Source organism: Chiloscyllium plagiosum, chromosome 38, assembly GCF_004010195.1.
Source record: "Chiloscyllium plagiosum isolate BGI_BamShark_2017 chromosome 38, ASM401019v2, whole genome shotgun sequence".
NCBI classification, from domain to species: domain Eukaryota; kingdom Metazoa; phylum Chordata; class Chondrichthyes; order Orectolobiformes; family Hemiscylliidae; genus Chiloscyllium; species Chiloscyllium plagiosum.
This window is the reverse complement of record NC_057747.1, coordinates 23,779,188-23,800,876: the sequence shown is the minus strand read 5'-3', so window position 1 is coordinate 23,800,876 and position 21,689 is coordinate 23,779,188. Positions and strand designations below refer to the sequence as shown.

Genomic DNA, 21,689 nt, shown 5'->3' with positions numbered 1-21,689 from the left:
AGGGCAGGTCTGAAGACCTCCTCGTGGGTCTGCTCCTGGGCCTGGTCAAACTGGCCATCAACAGGTCGAGGCAGCGGGCCGTGGAGGGGGTCGTTAGGGCCAACTGCCTGCCCCTCTTCCGCGGTTACGTTAGGGCCCTGGTGTCCTTGGAGAAGGAGCACGCGGTGTCCACCAACACCCTGGAGTTGTTCAGGGAGAGGTGCGCGCCGCAGGGAGTGGAGTGTATTATTTCCCCCTCCAACTCTATTTTGATTTAACCCCTGCCCTCCCTTCCCTGTTTGATCACACAGCATTGCCCTTTGATGTGATGGGCAGTGCTTGTCACTGGCCACTTGGGTGTTTCCTTTCTTCCTGTTGGTGGAAACTGGATAAAGATTCATGCACCTTGTGTCTCTCACTGTGTCTCACACCTGCACAAACACAACATGGGTGCTGGGAAAAATAAACACTACCGCAGTTAGGCAGTAGTGTGGGGGTAATGAAAAAAAATAAGCAGGGGAGGTTCTGTTCACTCTGAATTACAAAAAAGAAAAAAGGAAAAGAAAAAAATAAACAGGCACTGTGTCTCACACCTGCACAAACACAACATGGATGCTGGGAAAAATAAGTAGTTAGGCAGTAGTGTGGGGGTAATGAAAAAAAATAAGCAGGGGAGGTTCTGTTCACTCTGAATAAAAAAAAGAAAAAAGGAAAAGAAAAAAATAAACAGGAGATTATTTTTCACTGTGTCTGACACCTGCACACACATGACATGGGTGCTGGGGAACAATAAGCACTACTGCTTTTTAGCAGTAGTGTGGGGGTTTATAAAAAAAAAACCATGTGATTTAGAATCTCCTCCGTTGGGAAAAAGAGAAAAAATTTTTTTAAATATAAACAGGAGATTCTGAAGGCCTCTTCAGTCTAGGGACTGGCCTTGATCTGGCTCGCCACAGCCCATGTATTGTGCACATGTAAATAAAGGATGACTAGGTGACAGGATACTGGCTTCTGTATAGTTATTTCAAAGAGACATTAAGCATTTTAGACCTATACTTTCGAAATTCAAGAGGAGACCAAATTGAAATATTCTTGGGAGTGTAGGTGAGCAGAGAGATCTCGGTGTCCAGGTACACAGATCCTTGAAAGTTGCCACCCAGGTTGACAGGGTTGTTAAGGCATATAGTGTTTTAGCTTTTATTAATAGAGGGATCAAGTTCTGGAACCATGAGGTTATGCTGCAGCTGTACAAAACTCTAGCATGGCTGCACTTGGAGTATTGTGTACAGTTCTGGTCACCGTATTATAAGAAGGATGTGGAAGCTTTGGAAAGGGTGCAGAGGAGATTTACTAGAATGTTGCCTGGTATGGAGGGAAGGTCTTACAAGGAAAGGCTGAGGGACTTGAGGCTGTTCTCAGAGAGTAGTAAGGGTATGGAATGCTTTGCCTGCAACAGTAGTAGATTCGCCAACTTTACATACATTTAAGTCGTCATTGGACAAGCATATGGACGTACATGGAATAGTGTAGGTTAGATGGGCTTCAGAGTGGTATGACAGGTCGGCGCAACATCGAGGGCCAACGGGCCTGTACTGCGCTATAATGTTCTATGTTCTATGTTCTATGTAAGGTGCTACAGTAGATTGACAAAGGAGACAATGAGAGGATATTTCTTCATATGGAAGAATCTAGAATGTTCATCATTTTATAAGCAGTACGCAGATGCTGACAGACCTGTTGAGTTTTCCCCACACTTTCTGTTTTTGTTTTGGATCAGAAAAGGCCTGCTTATTCAAAGTTAGGTGCATTAGGAGGCAAAGGTGGTGTGGTAATGTCACTGGCTAATAGTCCAGAGCCTGAGTTGAATCCCACCAAGGCAGATGGTGAAACTTAAGTTCAATAAAAATCAGAATTTTTTTTTAGAAAATCAAAACTATTGAAACATATACAATTCTGCAAGGACTGGACAGGGTAGGTATGGAGAGATTGTTTCCCCTTGTGGGAAAGTCTAGGACCAGACACCATCATCTCAGAGTAAGGGGTTGCACTTTTTAGACAGAGATGAGGAGGAACTTCTTCTCTCAGAGTGTAGTGATTCTGTGGAATCCTTTACCACAAAGGGCTGTCAAGGCTGAGCTGATATATTCAAGGCTGAGACTGACAGACTTTTAATCAGTAAAGGGAGTCAAGAGTAATGGAGAAAAGTGGAGTTGAGGATTAATAGATTAGCGAATGATTTCAGTGAATGGCCGAGCAGGCTCGATGGGCTGAATGGACTCATTTTGCTCCTACATCTTATAGTCCCAAAGAAGTTATACCAACCATGAAATGTAAACACTTTTTCTCCCTACAGTCATTTGAGACTCTCTTCCACAAACATCACTTGATGCAAAACCTGTTTTTAATGATCAATCTAAGGTAGAACTTTTTTTATTAAGCGGAGATATTAAGTGATATGGGCCAAGGGCAGGTATGTTGAGTTAGGCCAAAGATCAGTTTTGATCTCATTGAATGATGGATTTTATTGGTCAGTGTATTGAGTACAGGAGTTGGGAGGTCATGTTGCGGCTGTACAGGGCATTGGTTAGGCCACTGTTGGAATATTGCATGCAATTCTGGTCTCCTTCCTATCAGAAAGATGTTGTGAAACTTGAAAGGGTTCAGAAAAGATTTACAAGGGTTGGAGGATTTGAGCTATCGGGAGAGGCTGAACAGGCTGGGGCTGTTTTCCCTGGAGCGTCGGAGGCTGAGGGATGACCTTATAGTGGTTTATAAAATCATGAGGGGCATGGATAGGATAAATAGTCAAAAGTCTTTTCCCTGGGGTCAGGGAGTCCAGAACTAGAGGGCATAGGTTTAGGGTGAGAGGGGAAAGATATAAAAGAGACCTAAGGGGCAACTTTTTCACACAGAGGGTGGTACGTGTATGGAATGAGCTGCCAGAGGAAGTGGTGGAGGCTGGTACAATTGCAACATTAAGAGTCATTTGGATAGGTATATGAATAGGAAGGGTTTGGAGGGATATGGGCCGGGTGCTGGCAAGTGGGACTAGATCAGGCTTTTCCAGCACCACTCTAATCTGTGCTGGAGATCAGAGTCTAGAGTGTAGTGTCTGATCTGCTGTGTTTTTCCAGCACCACTCTAATCTGTGCTGGAGATCAGAGTCTAGAGTGTAGTGCATACCACAAGTTTCGACTCCAAAATCCTTGCAAATGTGTATTCATCCCTTGCAGTCAGCAGTAGACCAGTTTCCACAACGTAGGGGATTCTGTGATTCCCTGGTCTGGCCTACATGCACTCCGTAACCACTCTGTGAAATAGGCCAAGCAAGGGTAAATAGGGTTGGGCCAGCCAGGAAGAGGATAAAAGGGAGGTAGCTGAATGCTGATTGACTGAGAAAGCTGCAGACACCAGGGAGGGAGGGAGGGGATGGTTAATGCATCGCCTTCCGGGTTCGGAGAGTAAAGTTTGCATTGGGATCGCGGCTCAGCCCGAGATGCTTTCCCCGGAGAGCTGCAGTTGCATTGTCTCTGCGGGTTTGCGGAGCGGAGCTGGAGCTGGAACTCCCGGAGCTTGGGACTGGGATGGAGCGCGGAGCTGCAGCGGGCTCCTGCTGGATTACCAGCGGGGGCTGCTGCTCTGCCATGCCCAGATCCTCTCCCCTTTCCTCGGGCAGCGCCAGCTGCTCAGCCGCCAGCCCTTCCTGCTGCCCGGGGCTTTCCACAGGGAGCTGCAGATCCGGGTGCAGTTCCCTGCAGGCAACCCCAGCCCACGCTCCCAAACCCGCTCTGAGCCTGTCTCAGATACCCCCAGCCCTGACCTGCACCCAGAGGTGCCACCCTCAGGCATGGCGAGGTCCCAGGGCACCAGCCCGGCCACTTTGCTGGTGGCATTCCCTTGCCCGGCATTCCGAGAAGCCTTCCAGAGTGTATACCAGGAGGCTGACCGCTGGCACTTCCACCTGGATGACCAGGAGGCTGAACTCGACGGTCTGTTCTGGTTCGGCTTGCTGCATTGCCCGAGCTGGGCAGGGGGTGCCCAGGCTGGGGAGACCCCCCAGTGTGTGAGGAGCGAACACCTGAGGAAAGGGCAGACCCTGTTCAGCTGCGCTTCCCCGTTCGCCAGCTTCTGGTCAGAGGTCTTCATGAACACGTTCAGTAAAGGAATCGTGAGTAATCTGGCCGGAGAGCGCAACGCGGTGATCCTGACTGATGCCCGTTGTCTGCCCGGGACCGAAGGAGGTGGCGTTTATCTTGAGCTGCACGGTCTGTACTATTTAGCGGGTGTAATCGTGGCCCCACTGTGTTGGAAGGCCCAGGAGTGGGTTGGACTGACCCTGGTGTGTTCTATCACCTGCATACTCAAAGCCATCAGAAGGATTTGGGGTGCACTCGGCAAGAATGGCAAGATCGTGTCGTTTTGCCCACTGTCTGGTCACCTGCCCGTGCCCAGCCCAAGGTGGCAGGGTGACCTAACCCGGCTGCTTGGGTCAGTTGCTCTTCTGGAGTGCGGTGGCGTATGGGGCTCAGGGGTGGTGGTCAGTCCCCGACTGATACTCACGTGTCGCCATGTGCTGGGCTGGGCATCAGCTGTCCAAGTGAACATACAGCCTGACTTGGGCAGGTAGGAATTCTGTACACCTGGCTGGAGGGTTAAGTCAAGCAGTTGTATTGCTATAAGTGTGGTTGGAGCTGCGTAACATCTGAACTTGTAAAAAAAATAGCCTTGAAGTCTTCCTTGACCAAGCAATGTGCACAGCATGTTACCTCAGCACATAGAGTCATAGAGATGTACAGCATGGAAACAGACCCTTCAGTCCAACCCATCCATGCCGACCAGATATCCCAACCCAATCTAGTCCCACCTGCCAGCACCCGGCCCATATCCCTACAAACCCTTCCTATTCATATACCCACCCAGATGCCTCTTAAATTTTGCAATTGTACATGACATCCATTCTTTGAGCTGGAGATTGCGGATCTAAATCTCTCTCCAGGAGTTGAGTCTGTAAGGGTTAATTCTAAGAGTCTGCACTTTTTGAAAGGACCCCGAGGAACAAACGTGCTTCAAAACCCGAATCTCGTCAGACAGCACGGAAACAGACCCTCTGTCCAGCCAGTCCATGCCAAACATGATCTCAAACTAAACTAGTCCCACCTGCCATCTCCTGGCCCATATCCCTGCCAACCTTTCCTATTCATGTCCTTATCTAAACATGTTTCATACATTGTAATTGTACCCACAGGCACCACTTCCTCTGGAAGTTCATTCCACACGTGAATCACCCTCTGTAAAAAAATTTGCCCCTCGTGTCTTTTTTAAATCTCTCTCCTCTCGCCTTAAAAATGTGCCCCCGGTCTTGAAATCCCCCAACCTAGGGAAAAGACAGCTACCATTAACTCTACCTCCTTAAATTTCCATCAGTGGTCAGAAAATCAATGACAGCGTGTGCCTAAAACTCTGATTGTGGACAGTTTTTGTTTTAAATTTAACCTATTTTTCCAGTCAACCTGTTCAGGGCTATTATTACACACCACTGGAGCAGATGGGACCTGAACATGAGCCTCCTGGTCTAGGGATAGGCACACTACCACTGTGCCACAAGAGGACAGATTTTCTTACATAACAGTCATTACACTTTTATTCACTGAACACAAAATACTTTGGGATAGTTCTCTGGTATGTAATGGATCTTTTTCACAGCTACTGTTGCTCATTCTGAGCTATTTGAGTGCAGACGTATGTGTGCCAGGTATGATTAACCATGAGGTGGAGTTGCCGGTGTTGGACTGGGGTGGACAAAGTTAAAAATCCTGAAGAAGGGCTTATGCAGGAAAAGTCGATTCTCCTGCTCCTTGGATGCTGCCTGACCTGCTGCGCTTTTCCAGCAACACATTTTTCAGCTCTGATCTCCAGCATCTGCAGTCCTCACTTTCTCAAAGTTAAAAATCACACATCACCAGGTTATAGTCCAACAGGTTTATTTGGAAGCACACTAGCTTTCAGATCACTGCACCTGATGAAGGAGCAGCGCTCCGAAAGCTAGTGCTTTCAAACAAGTCTGTTGGACTTTAACCTGGTTTTGTGTGAGTTTTAACTAGGTACGATTAAGAGTAACTGATGTTCATTGGGGCATATTTTTAAGATCTGGTTTCAGGGGTTCTTGCACTGCAGTGGTAGTGTCCCTACCTCGACGCGAGTTCAAGTCCCACCTGTTCCAGAGGTATGTCATAACATTTCTGGGCAGGTTGATTAGAAATCTAGGTTAATTTAAAAAAAGCTAATCATTTAAAAAAAACTGATTTCAAGAGTTCTTGGTGGCATTCCCCATCTCTGAACCAGGAGACGTGGGTTTGAACCAAACATCGGTCACATAGAGGCTAATTTCCAGATTTACTTCCCTATTGTAGTTATATCACCACAGTCTTACCAGACCATCGGGCTGTTCTCACATTAGAGAGAGAAGCAGCTGATGGCAATTTAACGAGTGGGCCACCATACCTCAGGCAAGGAGAAAGGAGAATCCTTCGTAGTAACCTCAGCCAGTTATTGGGAATCGAACCCATGCTGTTGGTGTTACACTGCTTTGCAAACCAACCAGGAGAATGTGAGGACTGCAGATGCTGGAGACCAGAGTTGAAAAATGTGGTGCTGGAGAAACACAGCAGGCCAGGCAGCATCCGAGGAGCAGGAGAATCGACGTTTCGGGGCATAAGAAGGGCTTATGCCTGAAACGTCGATTCTCCTGCTCCTCGGATGCTGCCTGGCCTGCTGTGTTTTTCCAGCACCACATTTTTCAACTTTGCAAACCAACCACCCAAGCTGAACACTTCCCTGTCAGGCATTAGTGAACCACATGGGTTTGCATACCAGTGGTCATCATTAAGCCAGTTTTAATAACAGATTTTATTGAATTTATCTTTCACTCACTGTCTCCCATTGTGGGGTTTGAACTCGTGTCCCCAGGATATCAGCCTGGAGTTCTCAATTGCAAACCCAGCATTATTACCACTCCACCACCACCACCACCTGCCCCTCAAGAAATGTGACGAAAAAGAATGAGACCTGCTTCCTCCTTTGCTGAATGAATATTTACCATATTCACAGCGACTTGCATTTATTTAACACCTTGAATGTAGTAAAATCTTGCAAAATATATTAGCGCTGAGCCAGATGAGAAGATAGTAAGGTAGCCAAAAATTGGTGCAGGAACTCCCTGTGAGTTTCAAAGAGGGAGGACAGATGGTTAGAGAGGGAATTCCAGAACCTAGGATCAAGGGAACTGAAATTCCAGATGCAAGTGGGAATGCAATTATAATTGGGAATGCATAAGAGACCAGAAGTTGAGTGTGCAGAAATTCCAGGCAGGAAGCAGCTCGAGAGATAGGGAGGTATGAGACCATGCAGGGATTTGAAAACAATGCTGAAAATTTTGACATGATGTTGTTTAAGGTCTTGCTCAACCAGGAACCAGTATGGGTCAATGAGCTCAGAGGTGATGGGTGAAAGGGGCTGAGTACAAGTCAGGAACAAAGAATGTAAATGTTTGGTTGAACTCAATTTAGTGAAGACCAAAGGCTATTTCTCAACCAGCTTCAGCCAACATGTCACTTTTTCTGTATTGTGGTTACCCTGTGTAAAACAAATCTTTCGCAGAATTTGTAAAACAGAAACCAGCTGATATCAGTGTTAGCCCACACGAGATACAGTTTGACGCACACTAGGGCTCTCTCTGTTACCTGACCTATTTGGCTATAAATAAAGCAGCTAATTAGAATGGAGATGGCTTAATCACATCAGGGACTTGTTCAAAATATTTCTGTCAAAAGTTATTAAAAAATTTATAAAGTTTCAATCAAAGTCTATAAGATCTTTGAATCAAATTGAATTAACTTTATTGTCATGTGCATTTGAATACATACAGTAAAAAGTTTGCATTGGTGTTCGTTCATGGTACAAGGTATCTAGGTACAGCTGCTTAAATATTTGGTACAAATTTGACAGAATAGTAAATAAAAGTCCAGCGAAAGAACAAAAATGAAATAAAAGTGCTCAATTACAGTCCTTTCAACCAAGTCTGTACTTGCACTGAGCCTCCAGGCCACACCGGGCCCTCTCCTCCAGGCCGCACCGGGCCCTCTCCTCCAGGCCGCACTGGACTTTCTCCTCCAGGCCGCACCGGGGCCTCTCTCTAGGCTGCACCGGGCCCTCTCGTCCAAGCCACACCGGGCCCCCTCCTCCAGGCCGAACCGGGCCTCCTCCTCCAGGCCGCACCGTGCCCTCTCCTCCAGGCCGCACTGGGCCCTCTCCTCTAGGCTGCACCAGGCCCTCTCCTCCAGGCCGCACCGGGCCCTCACCTCCAGACTGTACCAGGCCAAGCCTCCAGACTGCACCGGGCTTCAAAACTCAAGACCTCACCTCCAGTCCGCAAGGGCCTTGCCTCCCCGCGCTGGCCTCCAGTATGGGACTCCCCTCCCCGCACCAGCCTCCAGTCTGGGATTCCCCTCCCCACACCGGCCTCCACTCTGGGACTCATCTCTAGGAATCGCCTCCCCATGCCAGCTTCTGATCCACATCTCTCCGCCCCACGATGGCCCCCAGTTGGGACCTTGCCTTCTCCATTCCCGTCTCAGAAAGGTTAAAAGTTTAAAAAAGAAAACACCCAAGAAAAGATTTTTTAAAAAAGGATCTACCTGTGCCCCTCCTTGAGGCATTTAATATATTTTTTTTGGCATGTGACAATGTGACCAAGTCATTAATGTGTGTGCTCCAACATTATTGGTGTGCTACAACAAATCTGATACTATCTGATCTCAGAATAATTGCTCTCCTTTTGGCCCTCACTTGTGATTAGACCCCACTAAATTTCTTTCAACTCTTCCCTCTGTTTACCTACAGTCGCCTCACGTTGAAGGGAAGAGTGTTATTTGCTACGAAAGAGAATTCAGCCTATGATGTGGCACTGGTGGAACTGGAAGAAGACCTGCTATATGTTGAGATACCTGTTGCTGCTTCTGGGTTTAACAAAGGTAAGGAAAGGCACGAAATATAATACAAGAAAAATTGTTTTTAACCAGAATTAATAATAGCAGACAAACAAAAGCAAAATACTGTGGATGCTGGAAAGCTGAAAAAACAGAGAAATTCCACAAGTTTGGCAGAATCTCTGGAGGCAGATAAAGAGTTAACGTTTTGAGTCTGAGATAGACTCATACGGCACAGAAACAGCCCCTTCAGTCCAACTAGTCCGTGCCGAACATAATCCTAAACTAAACTAGTCCCACCTGCTGCTCCTCTCCAATATCCCTCCAAACCTTTCCTATTCATGTACTTATCCAAATTTTTTAATATTGTAAAGCATTTGGTCTATCTCTCTCTAAACCATTCCTATTTATATATCCATCCAGATGCCTTTTAAAATGTTGTAATTGTACCAGCCTCCACCACTTCCTCTGGCAGTTCGTTCCATACACACACCACCCTCTGCGTTAAAAAGTTACCTTAGGAAAAAGACCTTGTCTATTCACCCTACCCGTGCCCCTCACAATTTTATAAACCTCTGTAAAGGTCACCCCCTCAGCCTCCAATGCACCGGGAAAAAGCTCCAGCCTATTTAGCCCCTCCTTATAACGCAAACCCTTCAGTCACAGCAACATCCAATATGACTTGAGTTCTTAAGAACAGTTGCACTGCACTTGAAATGTTAACTCTGTTTCTCTCTCCACAGATTCTGCCAGACCTGCTGAGCTTAAAACATAGAACATAGAATAGTATAACACAGAAACATGTCTGTGCCAACTGTGATGACATTCTAGACTAATGTCATCTGCCTGCCCATGGTCAGTCTCCCTCTATTCCGTGCGTGTTCATGAGTCTGTCTAAATTCCTCTTAAACATTGCTAATATATCTCCTTCTATCACCCTTCCCAGCAGCACGTTCCAGACACATACCACCTTCCGTGTCAAAAAAAAACTTCCTCACACTTCTCTCTTAAACTTTTCCCCCTCTCACCTTAAACATGTGCCCCCCAGGATTTGACATTTCATTGGCTTCATTTCCTCATTGAGACTTCGTGGCAATTGACACAACAGGGTGTCTTGCTAGGCCATTTCAGAGGGCATCTGAGAGTCGGCCATGTTGTTGTGGGGCCGGAGTCACATACAGGCCAGACCAGGTTCCTTTCCCCTGAGGGACTTTAGTGAACATGATGGGACTTTCCCAGCAATCATTTCATTAACTCACAAGTTTTTTTATACATTGAATTCAAATTCCACTCTCTGCCAGGGTAGAGTTCAAGCCCAGGTGCCCTGAACATTAGCTGAGTTTCTGGATTAATATTCTAGTGATAATACCACTAGGCCTAGGCTAAGTGGAAAAGTGGGACTAGTGTACATTTAGTGTAGCTTTGATAGTACCAACTTGATGGGACGAATGGCCTGTACTGTGCAGTATGATTCTATGGATGGCTGGTTTGTGATTCAGAATGACACCCACAGCGGGGGTTTAATTACCACAATGACTGAGGTTACCACTGAAGAACTCTCCTTCTCAACCTCTGCCCTCACCTGAGGCAGGGTGACCCTCAGCTTAAGACACCACCAGTCATCTCTCTCGAATGAGAGCAGCCCCACGGTTCCCTGGGACTATGGCGACTTTAGCTTACCTTCATGATTCTATGGAACATACTGTAAAGTCACTTTTAAATAATCAACAATTTGTGTTAATTGAAGTGGTGCAGCCTTGCTTAATCGAGGAATTGAAATCAGTGATTCTTTTTATGAGAAATATTTCTTTAAAGTTAATGTCAGAAGTGAGATGAGGAAAATGGTTTCACCCAGAAACCTGCAGTTCATGAAAATGCTGCCCGGATAGTCACCAGCCTCAAGCACCACAGGCTGCAGGGCAATGGACCAAATGCTTTAAAATGATATTGGGTTAGGGGGCTCAGTGGGCCAAATGGCCTCTTTCTGTGCCACAAACATGCTGTGATTTTATGGTTGATATTTTTTTTCTTTTTGTTTACAGTTATGGCGACAGTTTTTAGTTTACACATTCTTACTCAAGTCTTGCACATTTACGGGCATGTGAGACTACTGTTGAATTCAGGAACCAGTTTTGTTTTTATTTGTTGAAGGGCTGACTGGGCCATCATTTTAAGACCATAAGCAGGAGTGGGCCATTTTATTGCCCATCCCTAATTTCTCTTGAGAATTTGGTGGTGAGCTGCCTTCTTGAACTGCTGCAGTCCATCAGAGAGGGAGGCCCAGTAGATTGACCCAGTGACAGTGAAGGAATGATGATATATTTCCAATTCAAGATGGTAAGTGGCTCGGAGGGGAACTCGCTGGTGGTGGTGTTCCCTCCTGCCTTTACCCTTGTCCTTTTAGGTGGTAGAGATCATGGTTTTGGAGGAGCATGGTTGAGTTACTCACAGGTTTTCAGTTACAAATCAGACTGATATGTGGAGATTGCTACCTGTTGACTGAAGTACTTTCTCCCAGATATGTACAATATCATGTTCCATATTTGTGACACGCTCACCTCCTGCTTGTGAGGCAGAGAGCTCCCTGAGTAAAGGCACAAATGAGGCAGAAACAGTGTACGACGTTGCATTGTAATGATTGAGGGACAAAGGCACACTGTAGGGTTTGATAAAACCGTATCTCCCTGTCACTGTGTGAGAACCCATTTAAACAGGGGAGTGTTTGCTGTCTGTTAATTCATTAACAGGGCAGATTGTACATCTTTTGTAAGCAGGCTTGAGTTACATTTGAAAGGAGGCCTCAGGGAGGTTAAAGCAGTGTTTGAGCTTACAACGTGTATTTTTTCAGGGTAAGAGAGGTTGGTGTTGGGGAATTAAATTCTTTTAATATTTTACAATTATCACCAGGCGCAACACTGGCCAGGCACCAGATATGGTTCTGTTTAGTTTGAAAGTGTGGTTTAGACTAGCAAGTGCAAACTGCTGACTGAGCATAAACTTTGTCTGTGTGTAAGCTTCAGGATAAGAACTGGATTTAAATGTCAGGAGTTAGGTCACAGCACAGCTCTCCCAGAATCCAAATACAGCTGTGTAAAATGGCCTTGAATATTGTCTGGCAATATCTGTAATGAGGCTGAGAACAATACTGGTGTCACATTTACATAGTCTTCCTGAAAACCAGTCTGGCAGCTGAGCTTGTCTCCCTCTGAAAACAGCAAATGAGTGGAAGCTACTGGCATAGCCGTATAAAAGTATAAAGAGGAAAGATTTGAATTTATACATAATACTTCTTACAACTTCACAATGTCCTAAAGCACTTGACAAATTTTGTTTGAAGCGTAGCCACTGTTGTGATGTAGGAAATGCAGCAGCCAATGTTCACACAGCAAACAGTAATGTGACCATGACTAGATCATCTGGTTGAGTGACACATATTGAGCAGGACAATCAGGAGAACTCCCCTAACTGTCCTAGAATGGCCCCATGGGTTCTCTCACCTGAGACGCTTCAGTTTAAGGTAATATCTAAAGCAAAGCAGAGGTCTCTCAGTACTGCATTGGAGTACTGCAAGGCATTAGAGCAGTCCCACCAACACTGCCTGCGCAAGATCCTGCGAATCCTCAGGGAAGACAGACGCACCAGCACTAGGCTCCTAGACCAGGCCAACATCCCCAGCATTGAGGCACTGACCTCACCCCCCCCTCCCAATCAGCTGTGATGGGCTGGACACGTCGTCCCCAGCTCTACTCCCAGCTGTGAAACGGCAGGCGAGCCCCAGGTGGACAGAGGAAATGCTTCAGGGATACCCCCAAGGCTTCACTGGGGAAGTGTAGCATTCCCACAGAAACCTGGGAATCACTGACCCGGGACCGGCCAAAGTGGAGGTGAACCATCCGGGAAGACAGAAAGCCCCTGGAGACTTGCCGTTGGGATAAAGCAGAAGCTGGGTGGAGACAGGGAAAGGATCGCGCTGCCACACCAACTCCCCAACCACCCCCTTCCCGCGACCACCACCTGCCCCCAGTGTAACTGAGCCTGCAGTAGCCCCAACAGTCTGTACAGACTCACCCTGAGAGTGGGAGAGAGTCATCCCTCATCTGCGACTGACCACCGATGTTGATGAAGGAGTGGCAGCCTTGATTTTTATGCTGCATCCACATTTTTTTACGTCACAGATGAGAATCCTACCCATTAGTCAGCGGCTAACACCTAATATTGGCTTCACTGCAAGGTTAAGGCTGTTGCACTGAGAAAACATGGCAATGCTAGCTAAGCTGATTTCTCACAGAGTCTCTTCTGTGACAATGCGGGGAGGCCAATAGGTAACTGTGAGACCAGCTCTCAGTGAAGAATGTTGCTGTGAGAGGGCAGCAATTGAGTTTACTATCTGTGAAGCATTAACTTAAACATCCATCCTTAACTCAAAACTAAACAGGTTGAGATCAGGCTGCTCCAGTTCCCTTACAGCTGTTTCCTCCTGATAACTCCAGATCATTGTTCACTTCCTTTAGCTGGTTGTACAACTGTCATCACCAGCCTCTGGGTGCAAGCCCAGGACTCAATCACAAATTAACTCCATGGCACTGCTGGGGGTGGGGTTCTGCGCTGTCACAGGCACTAGGTTTTGAACAAGGTATGAAACTAATTTCCCTGACAACTATTCCTCCATAGGAGGGAAAGTGAGGACTGCAGATGCTGGAGGTCAGAGTTGAGAATGTGGTGCTGGAAAAGCACAGCAGGTCAGGCAGCATCCGAGGAGCAGGAGAATTGACGTTTTGAGCGTAAGTTATTCAGCAGGAATGAGGCTTGTGGGCCAAGGGGGCTGAGAGATAAATGGGAGGAGGGGTGGGGCTGGAGGAGAAGGTAGCTGGATGTGCGATAGGTAGATGAAGGTGGGGGTGAAGGTGATAGGTTGGAGAGGAGAGTGGGGCGGATAGGTGGGAAGGAAGATGGACAGGTAGGACTGGTCAAGAGGGCGGTGCCAAGTTGGAATGTGGATCTAGGATAAGGTGAGGGGGAGGGGAAATGAGGAAACAGGTGAAATCCGCATTGATCCCATGTGGTTGGAGGGTCCCAAGGTGGAAGATGAGGGGTTCTTCCTCCAGGCGTCGGGTGGTCAGGGTTTGGCGACAAAGAAGGCCCAGGACCTGCATGTCCTTGACAGAGTGGGAGGGGGAGTTGAAGTGTTCAGCCACAGGGCAGTGGGGTTCTCTGAAGCATTCCGCAAGTAGGCGCCCTGGAAGTAAAAACAAGGACTGCAGATGCTGGAACCCAGAGTCTAGATTAGAGTGGTGCTGGAAAAGCACAGCAGGTCAGGCAGCATCCGAGGAGCAGGAAAATCGACATTTCAGGCAAAAGCCCTTCATCAGGAATACAGGCAGAGAGCCTGAAGAGTGGAGAGATAAATGAGAGGAGGGTGGGGGTACTCTGCCTGTATTCCTGATGAAGGGTTTTTGCCTGAAACATCGATTTTCCTGCTCCACAAAAACATGGAGTAAATTGCTTATCTATTGTGTTCATGTGTGTGGGATCTTGCTGTGTACAGTGACACACATTCAAACTTCAAACTAAAATTGAATTTAAATGTTACATTCTATATGCTTAAACACTGGTGAACCTCAGACTTCACTTCTGCAGATACATGCCACCTCATTATTCTAAGGATAGGCTGGAGATAATTTGACCATACTCAGGTTGAGGGTAGTTGGTTAGACAGATGGCAAGTGGGAATTGGCGTCTCACAGGGATCCATATCCTGGCCACAGTTTACCTGAACTACTTGCTAAACTTGCTGAACCAAACCGGGAGGGGAATGGTCTGACTCAAATCACAGAAGGCCGTGGCAAAATACAAAGATCTAAGTGAATTGGCTTTGAGAGTGCTGCAGTTTTCCATTACCACTGCCTGTCATTCAGTGATGCCTAGAACAAACTCTCCCTTTTCTCTGCCCTGAACTTTGCCCTCTTGAAGAGATCTCTATAGCTTTTCAGCCTTAATCAAACAGCCAAACTACTAACATTTTCTTTGCTGGATATTACTTTTAGAGCTATTTCTTGTTCTTGTGATTTTAAGCACATCTTCTTTCGTTTAATGGTCATTGATGATGATGCCTTAACCATATCTTAAAAGCTTTGAATTTCTTCGACAGATCTTTATTTATTACATCTGCTGCTATAGACACGATGAGTTAAATGGCCTCCTTCTGTACTGTTAAATCTATGATTATGCCCATTTCTGAGACAAACAGAAGATTGATGTAGTAGCATCCTAGTTTTGATTTCCATGTTACAAGCTTGAGTTTTCTTGTTTATGTATCCTTTATCTCCACAAATGGATATGTGAATGGGAATTAAATTCAGTATTGATCAATGTGGCATTGTGTGTTTTGATAGGAATAAGGGGTCACATACTCCTTGCAGAGACAAAAATCTGAACGGGGTAGAGTAGCAAAAGGGTCCTCAGGGAGCAGATTCAGAAACTTGTAACAATGCAGGGGAACAAACCTATAAACAAGAAACTGTGCTCTGGGTTTCCTCTCCAGCGGAACATCATTGAAAACTGGAGAAATTGTGTTGTATGTGTATCTAAACTGGCTTAACCAATAGGGGCAGCACGGTGGCTCAATGGTTAGCACTGCTGCTTCATAACCCCACAGACCTGGGTTCGAGTTTGCACGTTCTCCCCGTGTCTGTGTGGATTTCATCCGGTTTCCTCTCACAGTCCAAAGGTATACAGGTTAGGGTGGATTGGCCATGAGAAATACAAAGTTATGGGGATAGGGTACAGGTGGGTGGGTCTGGGTGGGATGCTTTACAAGGGTTGGTGTGGACTTGATGGGGACAATGGCCTGCTTTCACACTGTAGGAATTCTATGGACAATCAGTTCTGATCTCCATAAGACATAACGGATCCAGATGAACAGGAAAAGACTAGAGAAAGTAAAAGGATGTGAGGATACCCCCAGAACTGAGAGTTTATCAATATCAGGAAGGTTAAACAGACAAGAGGGCTAGAAATTTGTCTCGGGCAATATTGGATTGTCACTGACTGAACAAGCAGCCAAAATGATAGTGTCCATTTCCATTCCCCAAATCAAATTTCTAACCTTGGGGCTGTTTCCTATAACAACATAAAGACTAATGGGTGAACTAACAAAGGTCTTTAAAACTATAAATGAGAGTTGATAGGAAAGGTGTAGAGAAGATGTTTCCACTTGTGAGAAAACTGCAGTACCGACTTATCGTGTGTTCAAGGTAATTGAATGAGTTGATAGACAGAGACTAATAGGTTCTATAAGGATTTTAGGGGAAAATCCTTCACCTAGAGAATCCTTTACCAGGAAAATCCTTTACCAGGAGAATGTGAGAATGTGGAACTGGCTACCACAGTATTATGGAATCCCTCCAGTTTGGAAACAGGCCATTCAGCCCAGCAAGTCCACTCCGAAGACTATCCCACCCAGACCCACCCTGTGCAACCCTGCATTTCCCAAGGCTAATTCACTGAACCTGCACATCCCTAGACACAATGGGCAGTTTAGTGTGGCCAGTCCACCTAAACTGCACACCTTTGGACTATGGGAGGAAACTGGAGCACCCGGAGGAAACCCAAGCAAACACGGGGAGAATGTGCAAACTCCACACAGTCGCTCAAGGGTGGAATTGAACCCGGGACCCTGGCACTGTGAGGCAGCAGTGCTAAACACTGAGCGACCGTGCCACCCACTAGGAAGGCTGGGAGGAGATTCTGGGGACGCAAAGACACCAGTAAAGCCTGAATCACCTTAATCTGTTTATTCGACGCAATGCCTTCAGTGAAACTGTCTCTTCGCCAACAGGAGAAGATGTCTGTGTCATTGCCTATGGGGTGTTTGGCCAGAGCTGCGGGCCTTCAGTGACAGCTGGTGTGCTTTCTGCTGTGATCACAGTGGACCAGCAGCCAGCGATGCTTCAGACAACCTGTGCAGTTCATGCTGGGGCCAGTGGGGGACCTGTCTTCAGAACAAGCAGCGGAGAGTTACTGGGTACGTAATGTGTCATTGCCTCATGAATTAGGGACTGTAGAGGACAATGTTGTGTCAACTATTCAAAGCGGAGCAGGGGTGTTTTCCCTGCTATCCTCCCCAGTGTTTATTTCACAGTGAACATCACTGAAAAAAAAAAGAGTCATGGTCTGTGGTTAGAAAGATGAAGTCTGAGGTAGTTATTATTTCGGGGCTGTCTGTTTTAACTGATGATAGAACAGAGGACTGTAGCAGTCATGTGACCTGCCTGACAACAAACCTCAGTGACTGGGCCGTGATGAGGAGAGAAGGGAGCTGAGTCAAGACACTTGTTGAGAAAGTGCAATATGACAAGGTATTTTCCCTGGGGTGCAGGAGTCCAGAACTGAAGGGCATAGGTTTAAGGAGAGAGCGGAAAGATATAAAAAGTATATCAATAGGAAGGGTTTGGAGGGATATGGGCCAAATGCTGGCAAATGGGACTAGATTACGTTAGGATATCTGGTCGGCATGGATGAGTTGGACCGAAGGGTCTGTTTCTGAGCTGTACATCTCTATGACTCTATACCTTTAGCCATTGGTAAGACCATCTAACTATGCATAACCGAGGTTGTTCTGTATCACGCAGGCACCTTTGAAGTTTCGTCACGTTGAAACGTCCTCCAGGGTGAAAATATGTCAGTTCTGAAGAAGAGATGTATCAGACTCAAATATTAACTCTATTTATCCTCCACAGAACTACCAGATCTGCTGAGTTTCTTCAGCATTTTATATTGTCATAGTGATCCACAGCACGGATACAGACCCTTCGATCCAACTCGTCCATGCCAACCAGATTTCCTACTTTAATCAATCCCACTTGCCAGCACTTGGCCCATGTCCCTCTAAACCCCTCTTATTCATATGCCCTTCCAGATGCCCATTAAATGTTGTAATTGCACCAGCCTCCACCACCTCCCCTGGCAGCTCAATCCCTCTTTGTGAAAATGTTGCCCCTTAGGTCCATTTTAAATCTTTCCCCTCTCACCTTAAACTCTCTAGCTGTGGACTCCACTACCCTGTGAGAAGGACGTTGTCTAGTCACCTTATCCATGCCCCTCATAGAGTCATACAGTACAGAAACAGACCCGTTGGTCCAACCAGTTCTGTCCAAACATAATCGCTGCTGAAAATGTGTTACTGATGCCCGAAACGTCGATTCTCCTGCTCCTTGGTTGCTGCCTGACCTGCTGCGCTTTTCCAGCAACACATTTTCAGTTCTGATCTCCAGCATCTGCAGTCCTCACTTTCTCCTGTCCAAACATAATCCCAAACTAAACTAATCTACCCTGTCTGTTCCTGGCCCATATCCCTCCAAACCTTTCCTAGACGTGTACTTATCAAAATGTCTTTTAACTTTGTAATTGTACCCACATCCACCTCTACCTCAGGAAGTTTATTCCACACACGAACCACTCTCTGTGTAAAAGATTTGTCCCTCATGACTTTTTTTAACCATCTCCCTCCTCCCACCTTAAAAATGTGCCCCCTGGTCTTGAAATCCTCCATCCTCGGGAAAAGACAACTACCATTAACTGTATCTATGCCCCTCATGATTTTCTAAACTTCTGTAAGGTCACCCCTCAACCTCCTATTCTCCAGTGGAAAAAGTCGCAGCCTATGCAGTCCTTCTTTATAACTCAAACCTTCCATACCCGGCAGCATCCTGTGATTTTATAAACCTCTATAAGGTCACCCCTCAGCCTACGACGCTGTCACACTATTTTGCGTTTGTATGAAATTGATGTGATCTTTCCATACAGGCATTGTATCTAGCAACGCACAGAACAACAGTGCAGGGGCCTCCTATCCCCACCTGAACTTCAGCCTTCCCATCACCGTCCTACAGCCTCTACTTGCTCGTTACAACCAAACTAGGGATGCTGCGGTCTTTGAGCAACTGAACCAAGTGAACGATCGTCTGTGTGCTCTTTGGAGACTCCAGGATGGCTTCTCAAATACTCAGAAGAGCAGACTCTAATTGGGATGGGTCACCCAGGATTTTGATAATGTTGACCCCTCGTAGTTGAAGGTCCAAGATGCCATTGGGAGATTAGTCCCACAAAGTTGAAAATAACGGGGAGTTTGTCTTCCCTGGCTGTGGAGACAATGGTGTGGCATGCACTGTAATCCATCAATCATCGATGACCTAATCCAGATTAAATCGGAGAAAGATGGAGTAAAATGTTAAAACTGTGAGCTCATCTCTGACATTCAGATGATGAGGAGGACTGTTTGAACCTTGTTTTCTCAATGTTTAAAGTGACTTGAATTTTGCAAGAGATTGTCACAGGAATGGGAGTAGGCCTTTCAGCCCTAGGGGGCTGTCACTTGTGTTCTGAATATGTTGTGTAAAGCACAGCAAGGTTAAAGGCTGCTCTTTCATGAGGCAGCTCCATTGTCCCAATGCTTTGCTGTCATAAGCATTCTGACCTTGTGAGGTTGAGGAAAGAAAGGAATCGATGAGCACAGACCTGATTTTAACAGGGAATACTGAAGAGTGTGAACCTCAAACAATCTAATTAAGGCAAGTGGAACTGAATAAATCTTTCCAAAAACATTTGGGTCTGGGCGTTCTGGCTTTCTAGTGCTTTTTCTGAGGGGGGGGTGAGATACAGCTGTGTTACATGGGACATCAGAGAAGCCTTTGACTCTGTATCACAAAGACAATTCAGAGGTACGGAGGGGAGCAAATGATAGGAAAATCTATAAAGGAGTAAAATGCCAATTGCTTCCACATAGAAAAGGTTTGTTGTACTAGAAGTGACAAAGTAAACGACCTCTGTATTCACTGGAATTTCGGAGAATGAGAAGTAATGTATAAAATTCTTAAAGACTTAAAGGTTATGAAAGGCCAAAGCTCTGTAGGCAGCACCTTCCAAACTGATAACCACTTCCATCAGAGAAGCAGCTGATTGAAGGTGGTGGCGGGTGGGGTCGGCAGCTCTTGAGCCCGAATCTCATCCATTCCACCTGCTTTCCTCTTTTCTTTCCTTTTTGTCTTTTTTTAGCCTTTATTGTTTCTTACTCACCGTTTGGAGGGTGTAGAGGCAGTGACGGAGTGTGACAGCGGCTGGGTCTAGCACCAGCTCGGAGAGCAGTCAGCGGTGATGCAGCCGAGGGTCAGGGCTGAAGTTTCACGAGTAGCGACAAAGCCTGGCATTCCAGGGCAGCTCTGAGCCCAGCGCGGGGAACAGCGAAGCCCTCTTGGGGCAACCCCAGCCTGGAGCATCTGCAGGCCCATGTCTGACATTTTAGCTTTCTGTTTCTACTGTTATGCTAAGAAGACCGCAGTGCTGAACTTTTTAACTTCTTTATTTTTCTTTTTCTGTATCTAGCATTTTGTACCTAGCTGTTTGTACCTAAGATGGCCCTGTGTGTGGCAACAATGTACACTTTTCACCGTACCCCGTATTTGAGTACACATGACAATAAAACCTAAATCTAAAAGGACAAGGACAGTGGATATATGGGAACACCACCACTCCCGCAAGTCCCTCTCGAGGCCACTCAACATCTCATCTTAGAAATATATCACTGTTCCTTCAGTGGTGCTGGGTCAGAATCCTGGAATTCCCTCCTTATCAGCATTGTGGGTCCACCTACACCAAGTGTACTGCAGCAGTTCAAAAAGGAAGCTCACCACCATCCCGTTCTCCAGGGCAACTATTGACGTGTAATAAAAATGACTAAGTTGATACCCATATCCCATGAATAAAGTTTAAAGACTGTTTCCCCGATCAAGGATTCTGTAACTAAGTCTCAAAACGAAGGGTCAGCCCATAAGGATTGATCCGAGCAGAACATTCTTCACTCGACAGATTTTGCTTCTTTTACAATTCATTGGAAGCTCAGCTGTTCAGGATGTTCAAGTCAAAGATCAATAGAATGGAATAGAATATGTTAGGAATTTAGGGGTCTGGTGACAATGTGGGAATATGGAAAGAGTTGAAAGATCGACCATGACCTTATCGAATGACAGCAGCTCAAATGACTGGATGGTAGCTCCTGTTTAAGTATTTTGAAGCATGGGTACTCAGTGTAAGTTACCTCTCAGCGAGGGATTAGGAAAGGAAGAATAGTTTACACCCTGTTCAAAGTTACTTCATTAGCAAATGGAGGCAGAGTGGTAATGTCTTTGGCCCAGTAATCTCGAGGCCCAAACTAATGCTCTGGGAATTTGTATCATCGATAGTCACAGGTGAGGTGCCAGAAGACTGGAGGTTGGCAAACAAGGTGCCACTGTTTAAGAAGGACGGTAATGACAAGCCAGGGAACTATAGACCGGTGAGCCTGACCTCAGTGGTGGGCATGTTGTTGGAGGGAGTCCTGAGGGACAGGGTGTACATGTATTTGGAAAGGCAAGGACTGATTAGGGATAGTCAACATGGCTTTGTGCGTGAGAAATCATGTCTCACAAACTTGATTGAGTTTTTTGAAGAAGTAACAAAGAAGATTGATGAGGGCAAGCAGTAGATGTGATCTATATGGACTTCAGTAAGGCGTTCGACAAGGTTCCCCATGGGAAGCCTGATTAGCAAGGTTAGATCTCATGGAATACAGGGAGAACTAGCCACTTGGATACAGAACTGGCTCAAAGGTAGAAGACAGAGGGTGGTGGTGGAGCGTTGTTTTTCAGACTGGAGGCCTGTGACCAGTGGAGTGCCACAAGGATCGGTGCTGGG

The 21,689-nt window shown here is 46.3% G+C and overlaps 1 protein-coding gene across 2 annotated transcripts; it reads left to right on the top strand.

Moving 5' to 3' along the window:
- Window positions 1-3,389: 3,389 nt before the first annotated feature.
- On the top strand, window positions 3,390-20,457 carry tysnd1 (trypsin like peroxisomal matrix peptidase 1). Of its 2 annotated transcripts, XM_043679140.1 has the most exons (4): window positions 3,390-4,602; window positions 8,878-9,008; window positions 16,801-16,986; window positions 18,768-20,457. In XM_043679140.1, the coding sequence occupies exons 1-4, from the start codon at window positions 3,416-3,418 to the stop codon at window positions 18,983-18,985; spliced, it is 1,722 nt and encodes a 573-aa protein (XP_043535075.1). In that variant the 5' UTR covers window positions 3,390-3,415; the 3' UTR covers window positions 18,986-20,457. The 2 variants fall into 2 exon arrangements, with proteins under 2 accessions (XP_043535075.1, XP_043535076.1); XM_043679141.1 differs by lacking the exon at window positions 16,801-16,986.
- Window positions 20,458-21,689: the final 1,232 nt, after the last annotated feature.